This window comes from Cervus elaphus, chromosome 23 (genome assembly GCF_910594005.1).
Source record: "Cervus elaphus chromosome 23, mCerEla1.1, whole genome shotgun sequence".
Taxonomy (NCBI): domain Eukaryota; kingdom Metazoa; phylum Chordata; class Mammalia; order Artiodactyla; family Cervidae; genus Cervus; species Cervus elaphus.
In genome coordinates, this window is record NC_057837.1 from 26,491,773 (window position 1) to 26,515,470 (window position 23,698).

General features: G+C 44.5%; 1 protein-coding gene across 1 annotated transcript in view; it reads left to right on the forward strand.

The window, feature by feature from the left end:
* GAD2 (glutamate decarboxylase 2) overlaps positions 1-23,698 on the forward strand; it is a 66,217-nt gene that overhangs the window by 24,029 nt on the left and 18,490 nt on the right. Inside the window, exons 8-11 of the mRNA XM_043884827.1 lie at positions 3,846-3,925; positions 13,016-13,070; positions 14,772-14,888; positions 16,361-16,425. Coding sequence (XP_043740762.1) covers positions 3,846-3,925; positions 13,016-13,070; positions 14,772-14,888; positions 16,361-16,425 — 317 coding nt within the window. The remainder of the gene's footprint in view (positions 1-3,845; positions 3,926-13,015; positions 13,071-14,771; positions 14,889-16,360; positions 16,426-23,698) is intronic.

Consider the following 23,698-nt stretch of genomic DNA (forward strand, 5'->3'; position numbering starts at 1 on the left):
TCACTTGGGAAGCCCAAAAGTTTATGGCACACATATCAATAAGATACCTTGCAAACCGCAAGCAACGAGGCTCAGAGGTCGTTGTTACAGAGCAGCTTATATAATGTGGAGGCACTGACGGTTGATTCCTCACAGAGCTTGGTTACAATATTAAAATTTTCTGAAGTGAAAGGGAGTTGGTTCATGGTTCCCACCTGTAAATGGGGGAAAGTGAAAAGTGAAAGTTGCTCAGTCACGTCTGACTCTTTGCGACCCATGGACTGTAGCCTGCCAGGGTCCTCTGTCCATTGAATTCTCCAGGCCAGACTAGTGGAGTGAGTAGCCTTTCTCTTGTCCAGGGGATCTTCCCAACCCAGGATCGAACCCAAGTTTCTCACACTGCATGTGGATTCTTCACCATCTGAGCCACCAAGGAAGCCCAAAGAATAGTGGAGTGGGTAGCCGTTCCCTTCTCCAGTGGATCGTCCTGAACCAGGAATCGAATCGGGGTCTCCTGCATTGCAGGCAGATTCTTTGCCAGCTGAGCTACCAGGGAAGCCCCTATAAATGGGGAGAATGATTTAAGTCTCATGATTTTCAGAGGCATCCTTGAAATTTTGTCTTGCAAAATCGGATAAATTGAGCTTTGCTTGTCTGACTACCCTGGTTTTGTCTGCTCAGGGAGTTTTCAAATCTCTGTTTGTGTTGGGTTTTAACAGTGCTTACAAGCTCACTCACTGAGGGGCCTAGTTTGGGGTGTGTGTGCTTGCTCAGTAGGGTAGCTGGCACCTCCGTTCTGTGCCTCCCTGGTAGGAGCAGACTTAGGCCGTTTTCCCCTGGGTGTCTTCCTTTGGGGGTCACCCAAGGAACCAGTAGTAACTACGTTAGAGAGAACATTTTTTTTTTTTTGGTGGGGAAGCCATGCTTCTTTCCAAACACAACTAAACTTTCTTAGTTCTCAGGTATCTTGGTAATGATGGTCCACATTGTCTTCCTGAAGTTGTAAAATGAGACTAGGGACTCCTTCCCATCACTACTGTTAACTGCACTGGGCTTTTTAAAACTCCTCTATTCAACACCTCATTTATTGGTGTATAGTGTTTGCTACTGTTATAAATGTGATTTCTTCTTGCTTATTAGCCACACCCACACACACACATAGAAGTATGTGTGTTACCAGTTCCTAGGCTGCACATTTGAGAATTCAAAGAAGTCCATTGGAGAACACACTCTGGAGCCATCATTTAAAATTCACGGCAGCCACCCTTTGCAGATGTAAATTGAGGAAGCAGCTCTCCTTTTGAACAGCTTAATGACCTGTATTTAATAGTAGGAGGCTGCTCCAAGATGTAGTACAGCGGGGCAAGGTTGGATCCTCTCTGCTCTTCAGAATGCACAGTGATTACAGCCATTGAAATGATTCAGATTCTTAGCCAGAATCCATAACCAAAATCACAAAGATTCCGCTCATCAGGGTGGTCTTTCTACTTGCACTGTTTGCCCAAGCCAGTGACTGATGCCTCCATCCTGATCACACCCTGGGCTGGACAGCCATCTCCACCACAAATAGCCCCTCCAATGAGTCTGGGATGAAAGAGTGCTGGGTTTCAGGCCAACCTCTCTTCCTTGAGGGCACATAATTTCACTGGACTTGAAAAGAAGTGAATGTAATCTGAGTAGCAAAATATAAGTCTGGGAGCCATACAATACACAGCTGCTGGAGGCTGTTGCTGTGTTCTGATGCCTTGTGTGTGAGATTGGCATGGATTACTATGTGTTGTTTAGTCATTCAGTCGTGTCCAGTTCTTTTGCAACTCCATGAACTATAGCCCTCCAGGCTCCTCTGTCCATGAGATTTTTCAGGCAAGAATACTAGAATGGGTTGCCATTTCATTCCTAGAGGGTCTTCCTAACCTAGGGATTGAACCCGTGTCTCTGGCTTGGCAGGTGGATTCTTTACCACTAAGCCACCTAGCAATTTTTTTAAAAAAATAATTTCCAGGATCTTGTTATCTTCATGCAAAAGCCCAAGTGAATTCAACAGCAACAAAATCCAAACAACCCCCTTCAAAAATGGGCAAAGAACTTGTATAGACATTTCTCCAAAGGAGTGTACCAATGGCCAGTAAGTCCATGAAATGACATCACTAATGATTAGGTAAATAAAAAGCAAAATCATAATGAAGTATCACCTCACACCTACCAAAATGACTGTTACCAGAAAACAGAAAACAACAACCATTGACAAGGGTGTGGAGAAGCTGAAACTGTTGTGCACTGCCAGTGAGAAAGGAAAATGCAGCTGCTAAGGAAACAATATGGCAGTTCCTCAGAAGCAGAATTACCTTATGATCCAGCATTTCCATTTCTGGGTATATAGCCAAAAGAGTTAAAAACAAAACTCAAGGAGATAATTATCCATCCATCACAGCCTTGTTCACAAGGGCAAAGGGTGAAAGCAACCCAAGTGTTTATTGACAGATGAATGAAAAACTAAAGTGTTGTGTGTACATAAGATGAATATGCAATGCACGCTCAGTTGCTCAGTCATGTCTGACTCTTTGTGGCCCCATGGACTGTAACCCACCAAGTTGCTCTGTCCATGGGATTTTCCATGCAAGAGTATTGGAGCGGGTTGTCATTTCCTAACCCAGAAGATCTTCCCAACCCAGGGATCGAACCCACATCTCTTGCTCTTCTTGCATTGCAGGCAGATTCTTTACCACTGCACCACCTGGGAAGTCTAAAATGAATGTGATTTGACATTAAAAAGGAAGGAAATTCTGACACATGCTACAAAATGGATGAACCTTGAGGCTATTGTGCTGATAAAATAAGCCAGACACACACACACACAAAATAATTACCGTATGGTTCCACTGACATGAGGTATTAAAGTAGTCAAATTCATCAAGATAGAAAGTAGAATGGTAGGAGCAAGCCCTCCAGGAGATTGTGATGTATCCTGCAGTTTGGGAACCACTGCTGGAGAGAAGGGTGGACCATCCAGCGTGAAGGAGCCTCTGTTCTCCTGTGCTGTGCATGGTCTGGTCAAGTCGAGTGCTTCTCGCTGAGGGGGTTCCATTGACAAATAAACGCAAGAATCATAGCAAAACAGATCTACCTTGGATACCTGCCACATGTGTTTTCCTATTAAAGGCTCTGACAAGTCCTGTAATAGGGAGATTTAATTCAGCTTGTTTAACAGGAAAAAATAAAAGTGGAAGAGTTAAAGTTGCTCAATTGTATCCAGCTCTTTGTGACGCTATGGATTGTATCCTGCCAGGCTCCTCTGTCCATAGGATTTCTCAGGCAAGACTATTGGAGTGGGTTGCCATGCCCTTCTCCAGGGGATCTTCCTGACCTGGGATGAACTCGGGTCCCCTGCATTGCAGGCAGATTCTTTACCATCTGAGCCAGCCACCAGGGATGCTTCCACAAATTCTTGAATGAAGAATAGATTATCACTGTGGTGATATCTGATAGTCTTTTTGCTAGAAGTCTTCAAAAAATGGGGAGCTGCTGTTTAATGGATACAGAGTGTCAGTCTTTGCAAGATGATAAGAGCTCAGGAGATAGATGGTAGTAATGGTTGCTCAAACGGTTGCTCACATTCATTAAATGTGAATATATTTTATGCCATTGACCTAGAGACTTAAAATAGTTAAGACGATAAATTTCATGTTATGTGCCTTTCACCACAATTGAAAAAAAAAGGTTAAATGAAGGATTCCATCTTTTCTCAGCAATTCAGGTTTTGGAGGGACATGTTAGAAATAAAAGGAGAAAAGGAAAAAAGAAAAACAGCCAAGGAAATGGATCTTGACTTTATTTGCAACTAATTACAGATATGGTTTCTTTTACAGAGCCATTTTTCTCTCAAGAAGGGAGCTGCAGCCTTGGGCATTGGAACAGACAGTGTGATTCTGATTAAATGTGATGAAAGGTGAGCATGAATCTGCAACCCTTGTTGGTTAGCAGTTTGCAGTTTGTGTATATACACCTTAAAAGTCTGAAAACAGGTGATGACCTGTAGGGCACAAACCTGCCTCTTTGCCAGCTGCTGGTCTTTGCTGTTTCTTTTTCCCTCTTGCTTGGAGTCCTGGGATGTGGTTCCTCAATGACACAGAGGCATTCACAGTCTTTGACTGAATCCAAACCTTGCTGAATCAACCAGAATTTTCTACACTGAGAAGGTGCAGAAGGACATTTATCATCTGGGCACTTAAGCAGCAGCCAACGGGTTGAGAACTGATTTATGGAGGTGTCATCCCTCTAGGCACCACAGATTGTGTGAACTTGATGGAGTGATTACAGGAGGGGGACAGTTTAGGGAGCAGAAGGTAAATAATGCCTCCAGCAACTCATCAGCTCAGAGTCTGAGCCAAAGAGCTCTGGAAAGCTTAGGAAAACTCCCTGTCTTAATCTGGTACCCAAACTTCGTAGGTACTCTGGATAAAGGTGAGGTTAAAATGTAAGAAAATACATTTAGTCTTAAAAGGATTGAATAAGAAATTCCACTAAATTAAAAGGAAGCTATTCAATTCACCATTTATTTATTCATATGAATTTATTAGAGAGATATGTATGATCACTTTACCATGTCACTAGGCTCTAGAAAAGCATAAGGCATAATCCTAGTTCCCTGGCTGTATATGAACCAAATGGGGAGAGGTCCTGTCGGCAGGAGGATGGGCTGACCTGGGGAGGAGCAGTGGAGAGGAAGTGCTGGAATTGACAAGAATTACTGACTGACCCGGGGGTGGGGGGTGGTGTGCAGGTTGACAGCTGAGAAGAGAGGGAACACCAGACTTCCTGGCTGAGTCCACACAGTGCTATTCTCGAAGCCAGGAACCATCCCCTCCCTGCCCCCTGAAGTGGAGATGCTGAGTTTGTAGAGCTTATGAGACGTCCAAGTGAAGGTGTCAGGGTGGCCAACGGAAGCATCAGCCTGGAGGTCAGAAGATGTGTGATGGGAGCTGTGCAGAGTGGGCCTGGGCGAGAGTCAGGGGAACCCACGTGTCCGGGACAGGCGGAGCGAGAGCAGCTGCCGTGGAGACTATGGAGGGGCAGCCAGAGGTGGAGGAGAATCAGGACCCAGGGCTGTGAGAGTGTTTCTAGGAGTGGCTGAAAGCTGAAAGGATTAGTTGCTCCGTCGTGTCTAACTCGTTGTGACCCCTCATTGTGAGCCCGCCAGGCTCTTCTGTCCATGGAATTCTCCAGGCAAGAATACTGGAGTGGGTTGCCGTTTCCTTCTCCAGGGCATCCTCCTGACCCAGGGATCGAACCCGGGTCTCCTGTATTGCAGGCAGATTTGCCTGCAAATCTACCATTTGAGCCACCAGGGAAGCCTGTGGAGTGGTTGCTGCATCAAATGCCACCAATAGATGAAATGAGGGTCAACATCTGCCTCTCAGCTCTCCTTATAAGAAGGTGGCTGGTGAGTTTGGCAGGAGCAGTTTCAACAGAGGGTTGAGACTGGAAGGCAGTTTGCAGTGGGTTCAAGGGTGAGTGGAGAGGAGGAAATGCAGAAAAAAGCCAGAGGTTTCCAGAGGCTGAGCCATGAAGGGGAGGAAGCAGGGTGGAAGCTGGATGGAGTCCAAAGCGGTTTGGGTTGAGTTGTTTTAAGGAAGGGGGCTTAAAGAAAGGCAAGTGTGACAGAAAGTGGAAGTCATTCAGTTGTGTCTGATTCTTTGCGACCCCATGGACTGTAGCCCACCAGGCTCCTCTGTCCATGGTATTCTCCAGGCAAGAATACTAGAGTGGTTTGCTATTCTCTTCTCCAGGGAATCTTCCCAACCCAGGGATTGAACCCAGATCTCCCACATTGTGGGCAGATTCTTTACTGTTTGAGCTACCCGGAAGCCCAAGGGGGCTTAAGACATCTTTAACTGCACAGGGAAGAGTCTGCTAGAGGTGAAGTGTGAATTATATGGAAAAAATAGCTGAGGTTTAATTTCCTATGTGAGTTTCTTATTCTTTTGGCTAAAATTATGTAGGAACTGCCTCTGAAGAGTTCACAAGCAGTCTGAAATCATCTTACATTATAAAACAGGAAGGAGACAGAGGGGAGAGAGCAGGAGTGGTGATGGAAGGGCAGGGGAGAGGTTTAGGGAGGAGGGCTGTTGAGGGGGGCGGGCAGCTGCCAGTGGATTTCAGTTCAGAAACCCTCAGCATTACAAAGATTCTTAGATATTTACTTATCTAGCCTTTTTTTTAACTTTGTAGTTTTGTGAATAATTTCAACCAAAGAAAAACTGCAAGAACTCTCACATACTCTGCACCCAAATTCACTAGTCATTAGCATTCTGATATATTTGCTTTACCATTCTCTTTCTTTCTGTGGATGGAATTTAATGTTAATATTACATGTTGAATGTAAGGAATATTACAATATTGCTGTTTAGTCGCTGAAGCATATCCTACGCTTTGCGACCCCATGGACTGCCGCCTGCCAGGCTCCTCGCTCCAGTGGGATGTCCCAGGCAAGAATACTGGAGTGGGTTGCCATTTCCTTTTCCAGGGGATCTTCCTGACCTAGTGATAAGACCCATGTCTCCTGCATTGGCAGGCAGATTCTTTACCACTGAGCCACCAGTAAATCATTATAGTATTACACACATTGAAGTGAAGTGAAGTCGCTCAGTCGTGTCCTACTCTTTGTGACCCCATGGACTCCATGTGACCCCATGGACCCACCAGGCTCCTCCATCCATGGAATTTTCTAGGCAAGAGTACTGGAGTGGATTGCCATTTCCTTCTCCAGGGGATCTTCCCGACCCGGGGATCGAACCCAGGTCTCCTGAATTGTAGTCAGACACTTTACCGTCTGAGCCACCAGAGAATCCCTAAAAGTGAAAGTCGCTTAGTTGAGTCTGACTCTTTGCAACCCTCCATGGACTATACAGTCGTTGGAATTCTCCGGCAAGAATACTGGAGCCGTAAGCTGTTCCCTTCTCCAGGGGATCTTCCCAACCCAGGGATAGAACTCAGGTCTACCCACATTACAGGTGGATTCTTTACCAGCTGAGCCCCCAGGGAAGCCCCCCACACATTAGCCCAAAATGCATTGCCTGAATCTAATCACAAAGAAATGTCAAATAAACCCAAATTAAGAAATATTCTGCAAAATAAATGATCTACACTCATCAAAATATCAATGTCATGAAAAACAATGAAAGGATGAGGACAAGGTCCAGATTAAAGGGGACTAAAAAGGTGACAACTAAGTGTCACCTGCGAACTTGGACAGGGGGCGAAAATAGCTCTAAGGGGACAACAGAGGATGACATGGTTGGATGGCATCACCGACTCAATGGACATGAGTTTGCACAAACTCCAGGAGATGATAAAAGACAGGGATGCCTGGCATGCTGCAGTCCATGAGGTGGCAAAGAGTTGAACACGACTGAGTGACTGAACTGAACTGAACTGAACAGAAAGGATAGTATTGGGACAGTTGAAATCTGAATCGAGTGGATAGATTAAATAATAGTCTGCATCAATGTCAAATTTCACTTTCTTTGATTTCTCCATTTCTTGCTCCTCCCTTCAGGGTTCCTTTTAACTTACCTAAATTACTAGTAATAAGTCTAAATTACACAGTAATAAATCTCTTGTGGAGTTGACCTGAGGGGCAGAGATCAGGAGTAAGGCACAGTGCAGTGACTGCTTCTAAAACTGGTAGTTCCTTGTCACTGCAGGGGGCTGTTGCTATTAACAGTGGTAGTAACATTAGGCAATTTCTAATGGGAAGGATCACGCATGCTTTCTTCTTTGCACACAAATCTCTGTGAACAGAGCCAAGCTCTCAGCCCGTAGGCTGGTAGAATTATTATAGTTCAGCAGGGTCAATGAACAGAGTCACCAAAGACTCAAGCACCCAATTTGTGATCTGCCCAGAGCACCACACTCCCCAGTAACGTGCTCCTTTGGGTAAGATCATTTTCCCCTTCACAGCCATGGGAAGATAGCCGTGAATCTGGATAGTACAGTGTAATCTTTATCATTTGTTTCTTTCCACAAAGAGAAGATTCTTCCTGCTGGTGGCTCTAGCTGGCAGTGTGGGATTTTTCCCAGGCAACTTCATCAAGTTTTCTGACCCAATAGCATCATATGGATTAAAATTGTTTTTTTATTTATTGAGATAGTATTGGTTTATCGTAGTTATACAAATGTCATGTGTACAACATAAGGTTTTGACTTCTGTATAGATGACAACTAGAGCATCACATGAATTTTTTAATACTTATTTTTCATGCTTAGTTTTTTTTAATCCATTATGACATGCTTTGCTTTTTAAAGTTTTAAAAATATTTTTATTTGGCCGCTCTGCGCGGCATGTGGAATCTTAGTTACCCAATCAGGGGGCAAACCTGTGCGCCCTGCAGTGGAAGCACGGAGTCTTAACTACTACATGGCTACGAAGGTCTCCATCATATACATTTTTAAAAGACTATCAAAATCCAGAATCTCCATGTAAAACTGCCTCATCCAAAGCAGCAGTCTGGTCCAACAGTTCTCCCTTTTAATGGCAGTTTTTTTTTCTTAAACACTGGCACCTAACAGAGAATAGCACCACAGAGCATCAGCCACTGTTTCACTGGGTGCTTAGAGGCTGCTGCATACCTAAAGATAAACGATATACATTTTGCTGTGGAAATACTTCTAAACCAGACATACAGGATGCAATAGCTGCCATCTAAAGCTTCCCTGCATGAAAAGATGCTTGTCTGGAAAAGCTGGGGCTGCCAGGCAGCTTCTAATCCTCGGAGGAACCTGTTGGGGAGTTTGGAGGCTCTCTTCCTCTCACAGCACGTGGGCAGATGGGGATGCACAGTCATGTCCGGACCTCCTTCTGCTAGCTGCCCTATGTCTGTGATGGCTCAAAACCTTGGGTCCTGTGAAAAAATGCCTGGCTAGTATGTTACACAATTATGGAAATATCTGCCAGGATAAAACTTCCATTTCTAAAGCAATGTTTCTCAACATGTGCACCTAGGTCTGCCTGTGCCACAATCTCCTTGTTAGAAATGCGGATTGCTATGCATGTTTGTTTACTTATTATTGTTTGTCTCCTCTGTTAGGATGTAAGCCCTGGAGAGTAGAAACTGGCCTGTTTACCTTGGTGCCCCAGCAACCCTAATAGCATTTGGCATATAGTGAGTCTTCAGTAAATATTTGTAGAATGAATTAATTCCAGGGCCCTATCACTGACCTTCTAAATCAAAATCCCTAAGATCAGGGCCAAGGAATATACATTTTGAAGACATACATCATGATTTTTATGCATGCAAAATTTTGCAAAGTCATCCAATTCTAAGATCACCGAAAAGGTGAAAAGTTTTGTCTACAGAGTCTCCCATACTAGCTTTCTGATCAGTCACCAAGATAAAGCGAGCATATTAATATTATCCTGGGGTGAAATGTTTGCCTTCTAGTCACAAATGTTCATCTGCCACCTGCAGTGTGCCAGGCTCTGGGTTCCTAAGTGGACAAAGCAAATACAGGCTTGAAGGCTGGATGCCTGGAGAAGTCTGGAGCCTATCTGTTAAGGACACACCCAGAGCTTTCCACTCTGTGAGAAGCAAATACTTGGACTTGATGACTTCACAAGGCTGTCCCTTCTCCCTGTGTTCATGTGGAAATGGGACATAGTATATGTTCACTGGGCTTCCCAGGTGGTGCTAGTGGTAAAGAATCCACCTGCCAATGCAGGAGACGTAAGAGACATGCGTTCTATCCCTGGGTCGGGAAGATCCCCTGGAGGAGGGTATGGCAACCCACTCCAGTATTCTTGCCTGGAAAATCCCGTGGACAGAGGAGCCTGGTGGGCTACAGTCCATAGGGTCGCAAAGAGTCGGACACGACTGAAGCGACTTAGCACGCCTGCACGCATACGTTCATTACTGCTTCCCCAACAGGTGTGAATGACACCTCCCATTCTTGAAAGCTAAATGTTATCACAAAGGATTTATCTTATCGTCTTCAAAGACAACAACGTTTGCAAAGAGGTTTCCTAATGTTTGGCCCTTTGAGTTTGTTCTGGAAGCTTGGCATTTACTTTCTCATTTCAGCCAGGCTTTACCTGATCCTAAGCTGTCACACAGGCAACTGTCTTATCCTGTTTCCTCATTTGAGAAATGAGACAATCATTGAGAAAACGAGAAAGAGGTCTTGGGCCCCTCCCAATTCTGATGTTCCCTATGTGTGACTTCTCTGTGGGGTCTTACTGCCAAGGGTTAACAAAATATCTAGATGTGATGAGTGAGCAAATAGCAATTGTCAAGTCAGTCTCCCCAGAACTCTCCAAGGCAGAGGAGGTTAGTTGTGGTAGACTAGGTAACATTTGAGACGTGCAAACAATTTCTGAAAATCCCCTCCCCATTTTATGTTTATCAACAAAAGCACCTTTGCAGTTTTAAAGTACTTCAAAACTTAGTTTCAAAGGTAAATATAAGACCTGAATTCCCCCTGAAATGTGAACCTTCTGTTTTTATCATGGTGGCGCAAAGGCGTTTTAGCATAGCCAGATCTCAGAGAGCCTGAAAAATCACAGCTTTCTTTTTCTTTTCTTCAGGTGGGTAGAACAATTCTTTTTTTTTAAGTTAATTTTTATTGGCGTATAATTGCTTTATAATGTGTGTTAGTGTCTACTATACAGCAAAGTGAATCAGCTCTACATATGCATACATCCCGTCTTTGGGGGACTTCCTTCCCGCTGAGGTCACCACAGAGCACTGAGTAGAGTTCCCTGTGCTGCAGAGCCGGCTCTCACTCATGATCCGTTGTATACGTAATATCAGGAGTGTATATATGTCGATCCAAATCTCCCAGTTCATCCCCTGCACTTCCCCTTTGATATCCATATGTTTGATCTCCATGTCTGTGTCTCTGTTTCCACTTTTTGCACATAAAATCACAGCTTTCAGGGATGCTCCCAGGCCAAGCTGTGAAGTGTAGGGAGACATGTAGGGCGTGAAGGGCCTTCCAGAACTCTCCACCCCCACCACGAGCCTGCCCCTCCATTCCTCCTGTCCCTCCTTCAGAGGTCCATCCCACAGAAAGTCCCCAGAGGTGGGCTGCTCAGATTAGAATCACACCCTCAGCACCAAATAAACCTTTAATGCCCTTTGTTTCACTCCAGTTCAGCTGATTAATCACTGGTGATGTGTCCATTGAGGTTGCCAGGTAATTAATTGCATTTTAATGCTTTATTGACTAGGGGATTTTTGTAGAAACTAACACCTGTGGCATTCATAGGTCTCTGGTCAATAATGTGTTAACTGCCTTTCTTTGGAAAATAGCTTCACAAAACTCAGTGGTTCTCCATGCTTTTTAAAGCAGAGGGACTAACCTCTGCTTTCTATGCCAACCATTACGTAGTACCTTCTTTGTCAGCCTGAAATGAAAATTGTGGAAGATACAATGCCCACTATGCCCAGATTACTTTTATAAAATGGAGAAAGGTGAGAAAAGTAGTTTAAAATAAGATAACATATTTCAGTCAGGAAAGCTTAGGCAAGACAACACTAGAAGCAGTAAAGAAGGAGCCTAATGGCTTGCTCTGTATCTAATTCTATATCTACATAAAATTACAAGGATCCCCACAAAAGACTATGAATCTAATGGCACATTCCAAACCTCACTTACTGCCCCCTCAATGCCAGTAGCATTCCCAGCTACTTATGGTGACAACCTCCTTCCCATCACTTATTTTTCCTAACTGCCTTTTACAAACCTAGATCAATGAGCCCAACGTGAAAAGTTTAGCCAGTGTAGAAACCTCAGAATATCTCTCTTGGTTCAAAAAATCATTCCCGTCTCCAGTAACGTACAGTTAGCTACTCTGTCCTTTGCTTGATTTTTCCCTCCAGAGTCTTGCGGTAGGAATGTCATAATGCAAATAACAACCTCAACAATAAAAGCTCTCTTTTCTGGAATACTTCCTAAATGCCAAGCACTTTTAAAAATAATTTTTCATCTATTAACTCATATAACCCTCATAACTGCATAAGTAATATTATCACTAAGGTACGGCCATAATAGGCACAGAGAAATTAAGTGACTTGACTAAGATCACACATCTAGCCGCCTCTAACGTCTTGTAGAAATCAACTCCTTTGATTATTATAATAGTAGTTTAAAAAAAATTGTTAATTTATTTATTTTGGCTGCGCTGGGTCTCTGTTGTTGCACAAGGGCTTTCTCTAGTTGCAGCGAGCAGTGGTTACTGTCTAGGTGCAGTGCATGGGCTTCTCATTGCAGTGGCTTCTCTTGTTGCAGATCATGGACTCTAGGCTTGTGGGCTTCAGTTAGTTGTGGCTCATGGGCTTAGTTTTCCCGGGGCATTAGGATCTGCCAGGACCAGGGATTGAACTCATGTTCCTGCATTGACAGGTGGCTTCTTAACCACTGGACCACCAGAGAAGTCCAAGAGTGGGGTTGTATAGTAACTAAAGCACTACGTGTTCCTATTTTAGGAAGGAAAGGATAAAAGGATGGAGATGAAGGGATGTTTCTCCGATGCCTGTTTGACATTTGAGCCCACGACTTCTTGGTCTGCTTTGTGATTTTAGCTCTCAGAATGTAACTGGGTATCTTTGGACGTAATATTTTCGTTCAGATGTTTCAGAGAGAATTTTCTCTTCTTGGCATTTCATCTCTGTGTGCAATTGCAGGTCTGTTTGTTGGAAGATTTGGAATACAAATCTTTTTTCTAAATCTGCTTTCAGTGCCAAATGTCTCACTCCAGAACAGGTTTGCTCTAACTAAGGAGATGACCTATAAAACAGGCTCTGTGCAGAGTGGAGAGACACGTGAACAGCGAGGTCAGGTGTCTCCTAAGCATGTCAGAAATGACAGTCCAGTGTCATTCAGGGAGGAAATGCCTTTCTTTCTGGAAACAACCAAGGAATGATTCTAACTGGTCATTATTAGCAATCATTTAAGGTTGAACTTTTACCCCCTTGCAACTCTTTGTAAAGGCAACAAAATTAATTATTCAAAGCAAACATATATTTGCTTCTCCTTTCAGAGGGAAAATGATCCCGTCTGATCTTGAAAGAAGGATCCTTGAAGCCAAACAAAAAGTAAGTTTTTGAAGGGAGTTTTATGCAGCCCATAACAAGCTAAGGGTATGTATTTCTGTTTACATCCACTAGAGAAAATGTTTTTGTTGTATTTGTAAAGAGTACATGGAATTTTTCATTCAGTCACTACTTATTTCTCTGAGTGATGGGATTTACTTTGAAAAAGTCTAATTTACTGAGTAAATACTATATACAGTGGTACTAACAATTAGAGTAACACAGTTATACTAACCAGTTCTAGTAACACAAGGGCAGTAACAGTTTCCAATGGACTTGTTTTCCTGTGTGATGAAGATTGGCATTAAACAGATTCACTGGAAAGACCGCATTCACAAATGGAAAATCCCTAGAAGCTAGTTTAGCATATGGGAGTTACTGTGTGTGGTTATTTGAAAGGGACCGTTTCTTGCCAAGACACATACTGAAATTATTGACCCTCCAAACACCTTATTTTTCAGGAAGCCATTTAGTACTTTTTTAAAGAAGTGACACGTTCTGAAGACCTGCTGAAAATTCCTACAAAGCTCTAGAAAGTCATTTACATCCCTGCATAATTTGCAGGTTGGAGCTTTTAGTAGATCTCATCTGCAGTTCCCAGTTCAACGACATGATACATGAATTTTATTATTAGGATCTCAGAAATCATTATTCGTTTTCTTAGGCCTTTTGCTCCCCTGCAAAGTGGCAGCAGGATCCTCTTCCCTTATTCTGGTCCTAGGACCACTTGTAACCACGTAAACCTTTGCTGCCACCTAAAGACTGACTCTGTAACATCAGGGTCTGTCATGTCTTTATGGAGTAACTGTTCACCCTATTTGAGGCATTCTTCAGCCATCTTTCAGCAACAGCCTATTATTTCTATCAGTTTTCATTTGGGCTTCTATCAGTTTTCATTTGGGCTCAGACATTAAAGAGTCTGCCTGCAATGCAGGAAACCCGAGTTCCATCCTTGGGTTGGGAAGATCCCCTGGAGAAGGGAATGGCTGCCCATTCCAGTTGCCTGGAGGATTCCATGGACTGAGAGGCCTGGCGGGCTACAGGCCATGGGTTGCAAAGAGTCGGACATGACTGAGTGACATTCTTTGGCCATTTTTCTCAGCAGCCTATTATTTCTATCAGTTTTCATTTAGCCATGGCCAGACAAAGTCAATTTAGATGGATAAAATCATGGCTTATTTTTTACTCCCAAGTGAATCCTCTGAAACTCCAAATAAGTTATCTAGGGATTTTCCAACGAGGAATAATGGGCAGGTAGGAGTTCCTTCCCTTCCTCCTATTGTCTGCTCACTCTAGGAGGTTTATTATGTTCAGAGACCCTGCTATGAAAAAGGAAGACTAGGAAAGTAAGTGGGTGAGTGGGTGGGTGCGGGGGAAGGTCAGAAACTCTCCTTGGAATATACCAAAGATTTGTGGGCACCACCAAGTTTACTCACCCCCCGGGTCCAGTGCAGCCTCTTCTGAGAACCAGAGTGTCTGTTCTCATGAGGCAACTGGCAGAGCCAACGGAATGGCCTGGAGAACTCAGATCTGGAGGGCGAACATAGTTCCTACTAGGCTCCAAGGTATCGCCAAAACCCTTCTGGTGGTTCCAAAAAGACAGATGTGTAAGATAGGAGGAGAATGTCCACCTTTTAAAATCAGCTTTTTAAAAGAATCCTTGGATTGCTGGTTTAATTATTTGGGGCTTTCTCATTTGCATAGGGGTTTGTCCCTTTCCTTGTGAGCGCCACGGCTGGGACCACTGTGTATGGAGCATTTGACCCCCTGTTAGCGGTTGCTGACATCTGCAAAAAGTACAAGATCTGGATGCACGTGGATGTAAGTATCCCAGAGGCACCACCACTGAAATGTTCTTGCACATTTTGCGCCTGGAGCTCATGGAATGAAATGTATTCTATTTTGTTTTCTACTTTAGGAGTTTATTCCCAGAATGATGATAGATAAGCTTTTAAAGATCACAGAGACAATGTAGTACATGACTCACACAGTACATGACATTCGCTGGAAGCAATCGAAGGCTGATTATGTCTTAACTTCCCCAATAGGATAATATTCTTATTTCTGTGACCCCCTGAGCTGAGCACTTAGTTCTTGGTTCATTGGGTCATAATGTCCACAGAGGAACACACACAGTCACACACATGCAAACACATACACATGCAAACATACAGTCATACACATGCAAACACATATACATGCAAACATACATACAGTCACACACATGCAAACATACACACACACATGTAAACACACACAAAGTCACACACAGGCAAATACACACACACACAGTCTCACACGTGCAAAGTCTCACATACATGCAAAGCTTCCTTCGTTATGAGAATGATCAAAAGAGTAAATAGGAGTTTCATTTATCTAGGAGAACCAATGGATAAAAAATTCAACTCAAGTCAGAAACTAGTATAACTCAGGAGGAAAGTAGACTTGACAACTTGCTAGGAAATGTGAATCACTAAATTTCCAGTGTACGGTCAGCTAGTAAGATAGGCCATATATGAGATGTTTTGACTCCACAGTTAGTCACACCAAGAAATAATGGGGAGCACTCATCAAGACATTTTCAAATGAAAACAGATGTCAACTTTTAGAAGGACAAACTGATGGAATTTAAGTTTAAACCAACATGACTCTAAGTGTGGCTCAAAGATCAGTTACTCTCTGAAAACTGCTAATGACCCACGATGAGATCAGCAATCAATGCCATATCATCACTAAGCTCCATGCTTGGTTCAGCTGATGTGTTTTCCACTGTGAGGCTTTGTCAACGAAGGAAGCATAAGTTGCTTTCCATTCTGGTGCAAGAGGCTTATGTTGTTGAGTAGACTGGCTTAGGTCATTTTGGCTTTATATTAATAACATGCACTCAGAGTTGTCAGAAAGAGTTTTCCTTGCAATGTGAAAGTTGTTTAAAGGGTTTTAATTCATCATTTTTAGTCTAAACTGTGGAGATATTAGCACTTCTAGTTCTGAAATGATGAGCCTCCCTAGAACTAAGCACGGCGCTGATGGCTTGGGAAGGATCTTTCTCCTTTTCATGCAGACTGAGGAAGTGTTCGGCTTCTTACACCCATATAAGTGTGGGATGGAGCCTGAAACCTTAGAATAGCCCCCCAACTTAACCTTTGGAAGTCTAGTGTCAATCCCCAAGTTATCTGGGGTTGAGGCTATAACTTTCACTCCAAGCAATGCTTACTGTTTTGAAAGATACCAAACCCTAGAAATCCAGGCAATGAAAAACACTATCTTTTCTTTGTATGCCTTTCTTTTTCCAGGCAGCTTGGGGTGGGGGATTACTGATGTCTCGGAAACACAAGTGGAAACTGAGCGGCGTGGAGAGGTACACACGTTTTTCTCCTTAACAACATAAAGTGTGAAAGCTATATGTGAAAAGCAAATTACACCCAATGTCCAAGAAGTGTTGGTGTACAGGTGAGCCCATTCTGTCAGTGATTGTGTGCTTTGCCTTGTGTGGTCATAAATACATGAGTATTTTGTGTAGACAGCAGAGACATCAAATCCTATCCAAGTAACACAAGTTGTATGTCTCTCAAACGTAGAGATCATAGAGATTCCTAACTGGCCTCCATGGTTGACCAGAGTACTCAGGAATGACCTTCCTGGGATCTCTGAACCAACAACTATCAAAATTGTTAAAAGCTTCAGGCAGGCCACTGTTTTCTAGGGAGATAGGTAGCTCTCATATTTCATGAGAGGATAATAACCATTGCTTTAAAGAAACCAATAAATAATTTTGTGAAGCAAAGAATGACCTTGTAATTTATCAGTGATGAAAAAGGGGTTTGCAGTTTAACGTGGCCCATTGACTTAAAGTGAAACCTGCTTGTGATAACATCACCTGATGGCTTCATCTCCATAATGGTTCTTTCCGGTGAGCTCTGATGGATGCCGCAATCACCTTTACTTAGGAGACTGAGCAGGAGACCATTGAGAAAAAGCTGCAAAGTACAAAGGAGGTGATATTTGATTAGCATAAAGCCTACTCAGGGCCAAAGGAGAAAGAAAAAGAATCACATAATGCAGAATTGGTTTCAGGCTTTGGTTCCTGCCCCCCTGTGCAGAGGGAGCTCAGAGTTCCCAGTTCTCCCATCACAACATGGCAGGTCAAGGATAGCAGGGAGCCTGACACGCCAGGCAACTGAGAAAGCCTGGATTAATCCAGGACTGCCAAATGCCCACCGTGCCCAGCCAAGGAGTCAGGTGCTGTCAAGGGGGAGTTTCCCCCTGGCTCTACTTCTGGACATCTCAGCACAATTTCTGCACCAAGATGAGGAGACTGATGGAACTTGAAAGCATCTGAGAGCACCAGTCACGCAGGGCAGCCAGGCCAGAAGGAATGGACAGGGTGTGCTGTGTGATACCCAGGCCGACCCACGTGCAGAGAACGCATGGGTGGGGAAGGAGGGCATGGCATTACTGAAGAGTCTGGGGCACCCTGCCTCATTAGCAGAAGGAGGGCTGGAGAAGACTCGAGACAGAGCAGCCAAGGCCCAGGCCAGCAGATTGTGTCCCCAAGTCTGCCCCACACTCTGACTGCAGGTGCCCGTTCAGCTGTGAGTGGATGAGGACAGGCCTGGCCTCTTCCCAGGGGGAGCCAGCTTTAGGTCTCTGCTTCTGGTTAGTTGATCGGAATTCCTTCTTGTCATGAAGATCTGCCTGGAACTAGAAGCTAAAGAAGGAGTGAACTCAACAGGAAAAGAGAATGAAGAAGAGAGAACCATCCAGAAGGTGCTTGTTTAGAAGACTGGAACAAAAATTCAGTTGACATGCTATCAGAAGAATTGGCCTGTGTACACAACCTTCTCATCCTTGAGTCCCCTTAAACTGACCAGCACAGAACGTGAGAGGCTCTTTCTATACCTTTGATGCCAGCTGTGGCTGCAAGCGCTGACAGCCAGCCAGGGGCGCCCTCCACCAATGACTACCTGAAAGCTCGCTAAATCACATACCCTGGGCTTTGGAAAAATAAACACCCACGCGCTTTTGTACTGAAGACTCTTATTTGAGAGCAAAGCTTAGAACATTCGTTATGGAACACAGAGTCCTCTCTAGTGGCCAGAATTCTTGAAGCTGTGTTGGAAGTAAATCTACTAAGTGGAAACAGCCAAAGAAGTCCTTTTTAAAAATGAGGAACTGTCAAGACTTCCCTGACGGTCCAGTGGTTAAGAATCCATGCTTCCACGGAAGGTGGCACAGCTTCAATCCCTGGGGAGCTAAGATTCTGTGTACTGCACGGCACTGCCAAAAAAAAAAAAAAAAAAAAAGAGAGAGAGAGACCATTGTTCTGTTTTGAGTGGACCCTCCCCAGCCATCCATTGACCAGAGAGAATCCATCTGGGTGACTTATCAACAAAAGGCTTGCTTTCTTTGGTGAAGAAGATTTTAGGGCCAAGGGAAATCTGTGTGGACACACTTTTAGGAAAGAAATCTGCCTCACTCGCATGCATGTGTGAAGCAAACTTCAAACTCATGCATGTGTGAAGAAAACACAAACTCATGACTGAGTTGCTTCAGTCATGTCTCACTCTTTGCAACCTATGGATTGTAGCCCACCAGGCTCCTCTCTCTATGGGATTCTCCAGGCAAGAATACTGGAGTGGGTTGCCATGCCCACTTTCCAAGCACGAGGACTCACTCTAAAGTGGAGGAAATCTGTGAATCCCTGTCCCCCAGATCCAAAGGTGGCCCCCTGGTCACAGGGATCCCAGAGTGCTGTCCTCATTACAAAATGGCACAAGCACCTGGGCGCCTGCCTTTCTCAGAAAGCACCTTTCTTCTCTGACAACACTGTCAAGCTATTTAGGGATGAGACAGCTAAGAGGGTGCCAGGAGACCGGGCACCCCTGGGCACTGTCAACGGACCCTTCTTTAATCCCTCCTGGAGCAGGCTGCTGTGTACCTGGAAGAACCCATTGTTTTGGGCCACTCTCATGACTTTCTGGCCCAGCTGAAGGTTCCAGCACAGCCCCTGCCAAATTACCAATTATTAATCCTACTCCCACCCCTGAGGGCCAGAGGTTCAGAAACTCAGTTCATTGGTTATGGGCCCTCTGTCTTAGGCAAGCCACTGCATGAAGCACAGTGTGGACGCAAAGTCCAATATGCCAGGAAGCCTGTCTTCAAGGGTTTTAGAATCTAGTAGGGAGACTGCAGTCAACCATGGATTATAGGTCAAGGCAGAGGAATTAAAGGCTCAAGAGACAGATTGCTCCTTCTAAACAGGGTTATTAAAGGAAGGGAAGCCTTCCCCCTGGGGTGAGGGGGGCACGGAGCTTCATCAGGCAGAAGGAGAAGAAGGGCGTTAAGGTGAAGAGCAGGGTCACAGAGGTTTGAGAGGGTCCTTGGGGAAAGTTCAGATAGACTTGGTTGGAGACCAAGATGGATTTGTGTCAGAGACCAGGAAGCTAGTGGAGGATCCAGAAGTCCTGCCCAGTGAGTCTCAGCGGAGGGTCTGCCTGCAGAGCCAAATCCAGATGAAGGTAAATCCCTGAGCTGAGCATCACTGCCATTCGAGCCCTTGTTGTGCATAGAGACCCTTGTGTTTCTCGGGTTGGGGAAAAACACTGGAGAGATCCTACTATAGCAGCCCTAGTGGGAGTGTGAAGAGAGGCCACCTTTGGCCACCTGATGCAAAGAACTGACTCATTTGAAAAGACCCTGATGCTGGGAAAGATTGAAGGCAGGAGGAGAAGGGGATGGCAGAGGATGAGATGGTTGGATGGCATCACCGACTCAATGGACATGAGTTTGAGTAAACTCCAGGAGCTGGTGATGGACAGGGAGGCCTGGTGTGCTGCAGACCATGGGGTCGCAAAGAGTCAGACATGACTGAGCGACTGAACTGAACTGAACAGACTGAACTGAAGAGAGGAGTGGCATTTCACGCGCTTTGGAAAGGCCACTCTGGGTTCAAGAGGAAATGGCGGCCAGGACTGAGGAGGAGGTACTGGGGCTTCACAGAGGACCAGGGGCAGGAGGAGTGGAGGGGAGAGATGCTTAGGGTAGGAAGCAGAGATGTGGAGGGGAAGGAGGAGATGAACCTGGGAGAGCTGCTTCCTGGAGCAGAATGCGTCATCAGAGACCAGCTCTTCAGGTGTAATTTATTAAAGAGCTGGTGCTTCTGCTTCCTTCACTTCCTTCTGAAATATTTTCTGTGTGTATGTATTGGGTTGGCCAGAAAGTTCATTTGGGTTTTTCTATAACATCTTATGGAAAACCTGAGCAAAGCTTTTGGCCAATCCAATGGAAAAGTCACACTCCAGTTACACTAAGAACACCAGATGTTACAAAATTTTGACGTATGATTTATATATAGTGCTCTTTTTGCTTGCTATATTTTCTGTTAATAATCCTTTAGAAATTCCAGAGAGTGTCCTCCCTGACAGATTTTACAGTTTTGCATATCGTGTTGAACAGAGTGAGGGACATTTTTTGGGAGATGTCTTTTATCGAGCTAACATGAGTTTGTCGTATATAAAACACTTTTCTCAAATTTACATCAGAAATCTAGCACCATTGTGTTAGGAGTATATCATAACGGCCTGGGGAAGTTTTTTAATATGTATATGCACAAGAGTCGGACAAGACTTAATGACTAAACCACCACCAGGATGTTTCCATTTTTTACTGGAATCTAGGTAACAGGTTGGAGAAGGAAATGGCAACCCACTCCAATATTCTTGCCTGGAGAATCCCATGGACAGAGGAGCCTGGTGGGCTGCTGTCCATGGGGTCACACAGAGTCGGACATGACTGAATTGACTTAGCATGCATGCATGCATTGGAGAAGGAAAGGGAAACCCATTCCAGTGTTCTTGCCTGGAAATCCCAGGGACGGAGGAGCCTGGTGGGCTGCTGTCTATGGGGCTGCACAGAGTCAGACACGACTGAAGCGACTTAGCAGCAGCATGCCAGTCACACCCCAAAAGGAAACATTTCAGGCTCTCCGTGGTTTTCAGTGGATACCTGTAGCATTAGGTCACTGTTAGAGCAAGGACCCTGTGGCAAGCAATGGCTTGAATCCCACTTGCTAGTTATGTGCTCTTGGGCAAGATGTCTCTTCATCTGTAAAACTGGTACAATGACAGTGTGTAGATCACAGGGCTACTGTTGTATAGATTAGATAAATTAATCCATGTGAATCAATTAGAGCATTGCCTGCCACATAGGAAATAGTAAATGTAGTTAGCATGTGAATGCTGAAAAATTTCCGAGTGATTTTCATATATCATCCACATACACACACATGCAAATTGAGCACCAAAGTACTACAGAATAAAATGCTTTATACAGAACGTAAAAAAAAAAAGTTCAAAGAGTGATATAGGAGAGGAAAGAAAGAGAATGAAATCACACCACTAAGGTTTGAGAGCTGAATGTTTAGGAGGAAAATGGGGGAAAAGGGGTGTGAGGAATTGAGGTCCAGAATAAAGGAGAGAGAAGAGATCTGGAAGGATGAGGAGGGGGATAGTTAACCAGTTCATTTGGGATCTTCTGAGCTTGGCGTGGACAGGCGGGTACTGAGAAATGTCTCCCAACAGCCCTAGGGGGCTCAGCTCTCTATAAACTTACTGAAAGTCACAGAGGAATAACATCTCAAGGCAAAACATTTTGAAATGAACCTGAGGCTGCTTTTCACAAATTGCCAACATTTCTGACATGAACAGCTAACGCCATGTCGTTGAATCGCTGTCTGCATCTTTTTGCATTTTTATGAGGCAGCCCCTCTGAGAGAATTCAGGGACCAGTCGGTGGGGGGCTTGACAGCTTCTAGTCTAAAAAGACAAATGGGCCACTGTGTAGAAGTAAACACGCTCAGTTAGAAACGTGGAAGACAGCTATTTTCTTCTCCAGTTGGTGTCATTACTGATAAAACTGCATTTTGTCAGTATTGGGCATCCAGCTATAGAATAGTATAGAATGTACCGAATGGCTGAGTACATATGCCCAGGGTCACAAAGCTCTAAATGATATAGTTGAAATTAGTAGCAAGAGCCAGGCTTAGTTACTGTTTATTGTGTTGGATACGGTTACAAGCACTTTTCCCAAATGATTTTTTATGTTTTAACATTTAGTTATTTGACTGCGTTGAGTCTTATTTGCACGTGGCATACAGGGTCTTTTGTTGCAGGGCACAGGCGCTCTAGTTGTTGCATGCAGGCTCAGTAGTTGCAGCACATAGACTTAGTTGCTCTGTGGCATGTGGGATCTTAGTTCCCTGACCAAAGGTTGAACTGACATCCCCTGCATTGCAAGGTGAATTCTTAACCACTGGACCACAAGAGGTCCCCAACAATGTCCTGTTATTCTCCTTTTATAGACAAGGGAATCTAGGCACAGAGAGGTTAAGTAACTTGCTCAAGGTCACACAGCTAGCAAATGATAGAACCTGGATGCAAACTCAGACTGTCTGGCTCCTGAGCTCCCCTCCCTTAACCAAAATTCACCTGCTGCTCAGTGCCCAGGTTTCTTGACTCCAGTTTCATTCTAAAGAGCAATGAGCTGTTTTCCTAGAAGCAGCTCTTCGATATCCGTTTCTTTATTATTCATGAAGTCTTTTAGTCCTCTGTCCAGGGGTATAGCCATCTGGCCATAAACCACCTTGGCTTCTTTCCTCATTTCCAATATATCTGACAGCCAGTGTCAAAGCTCCAGAAAGACCAGACAATGAGCCAGACTATTCATCGCTTCAGATAAGATCCCCAGGCCAGTAAGTGTTCCCTGACTGGCCAGCTGCTGACCGCCATTCATCAACTAGAGGGATGGAATCTTTCCCGGCATCTCATTTCTTCCCGAGGTCCTCACACCTTGAGTGGTGGGAGTAGGCTGAGCCCCGTCTGTCGCTCAGCTGGAGGAGGGCCGGCACTGCTCAAATCTGTGCGGGAGCCGCTGCGTGTGGTCCTGCTACGCTGCTTCCTCCTGTGAGTCTGCGGGTGCCAAGGTCACGTTCCCGAGTCTCCTCCTCGAGGATGCCTCGATCTCCCAGAAGATAGGCACAGAGACTCATGGAAAGTGAGCAGCTGCTCTCCGGGAACTGGAGGAGGAAGAGGGTTGAGCAGCACAGTGAGTGAGAAGGAGAGAAGTTGAAGGAAGTTGCAAAACTCGGCAGAGATGATACTTGATTGGCCTTAAAGATTAAATATCAATAGGATGTAACCAACTGAAGCCATAGGAGATGACATTCCAGGAAGAGGAAGTAGCACCAGGAGACCCAAGATCATGAGAATAGCATTTTCTGAAAACAAAACAGACTTTGGGGTGTGATGAAAAGCAGTTCAGGAAACTGACAGGACTCCAGACTGGGCAAGTAGCCTGGGATCTAGTGTGGGGACACCATGAGCCATACTCCACAGTTTGGAACTTAGGCTGGAGGCAAAAGGAAGAGGAGAGAGCCATAAGTAGGACTAGAAAATAACTATGGTACCAGGTGGAGGAGGAAATGGAAACCAAGCTAAGACAATATATCCGATGAAAATAATAATAATAATAGCAATTTTTATTATTAAAGGACTCTGAACCAGGACTGTGGTTTAGGAGTTTCAAACAGCATAAGCCCCTGAACTGAGCATCACTGTGACTGGAGAGAGAGTATG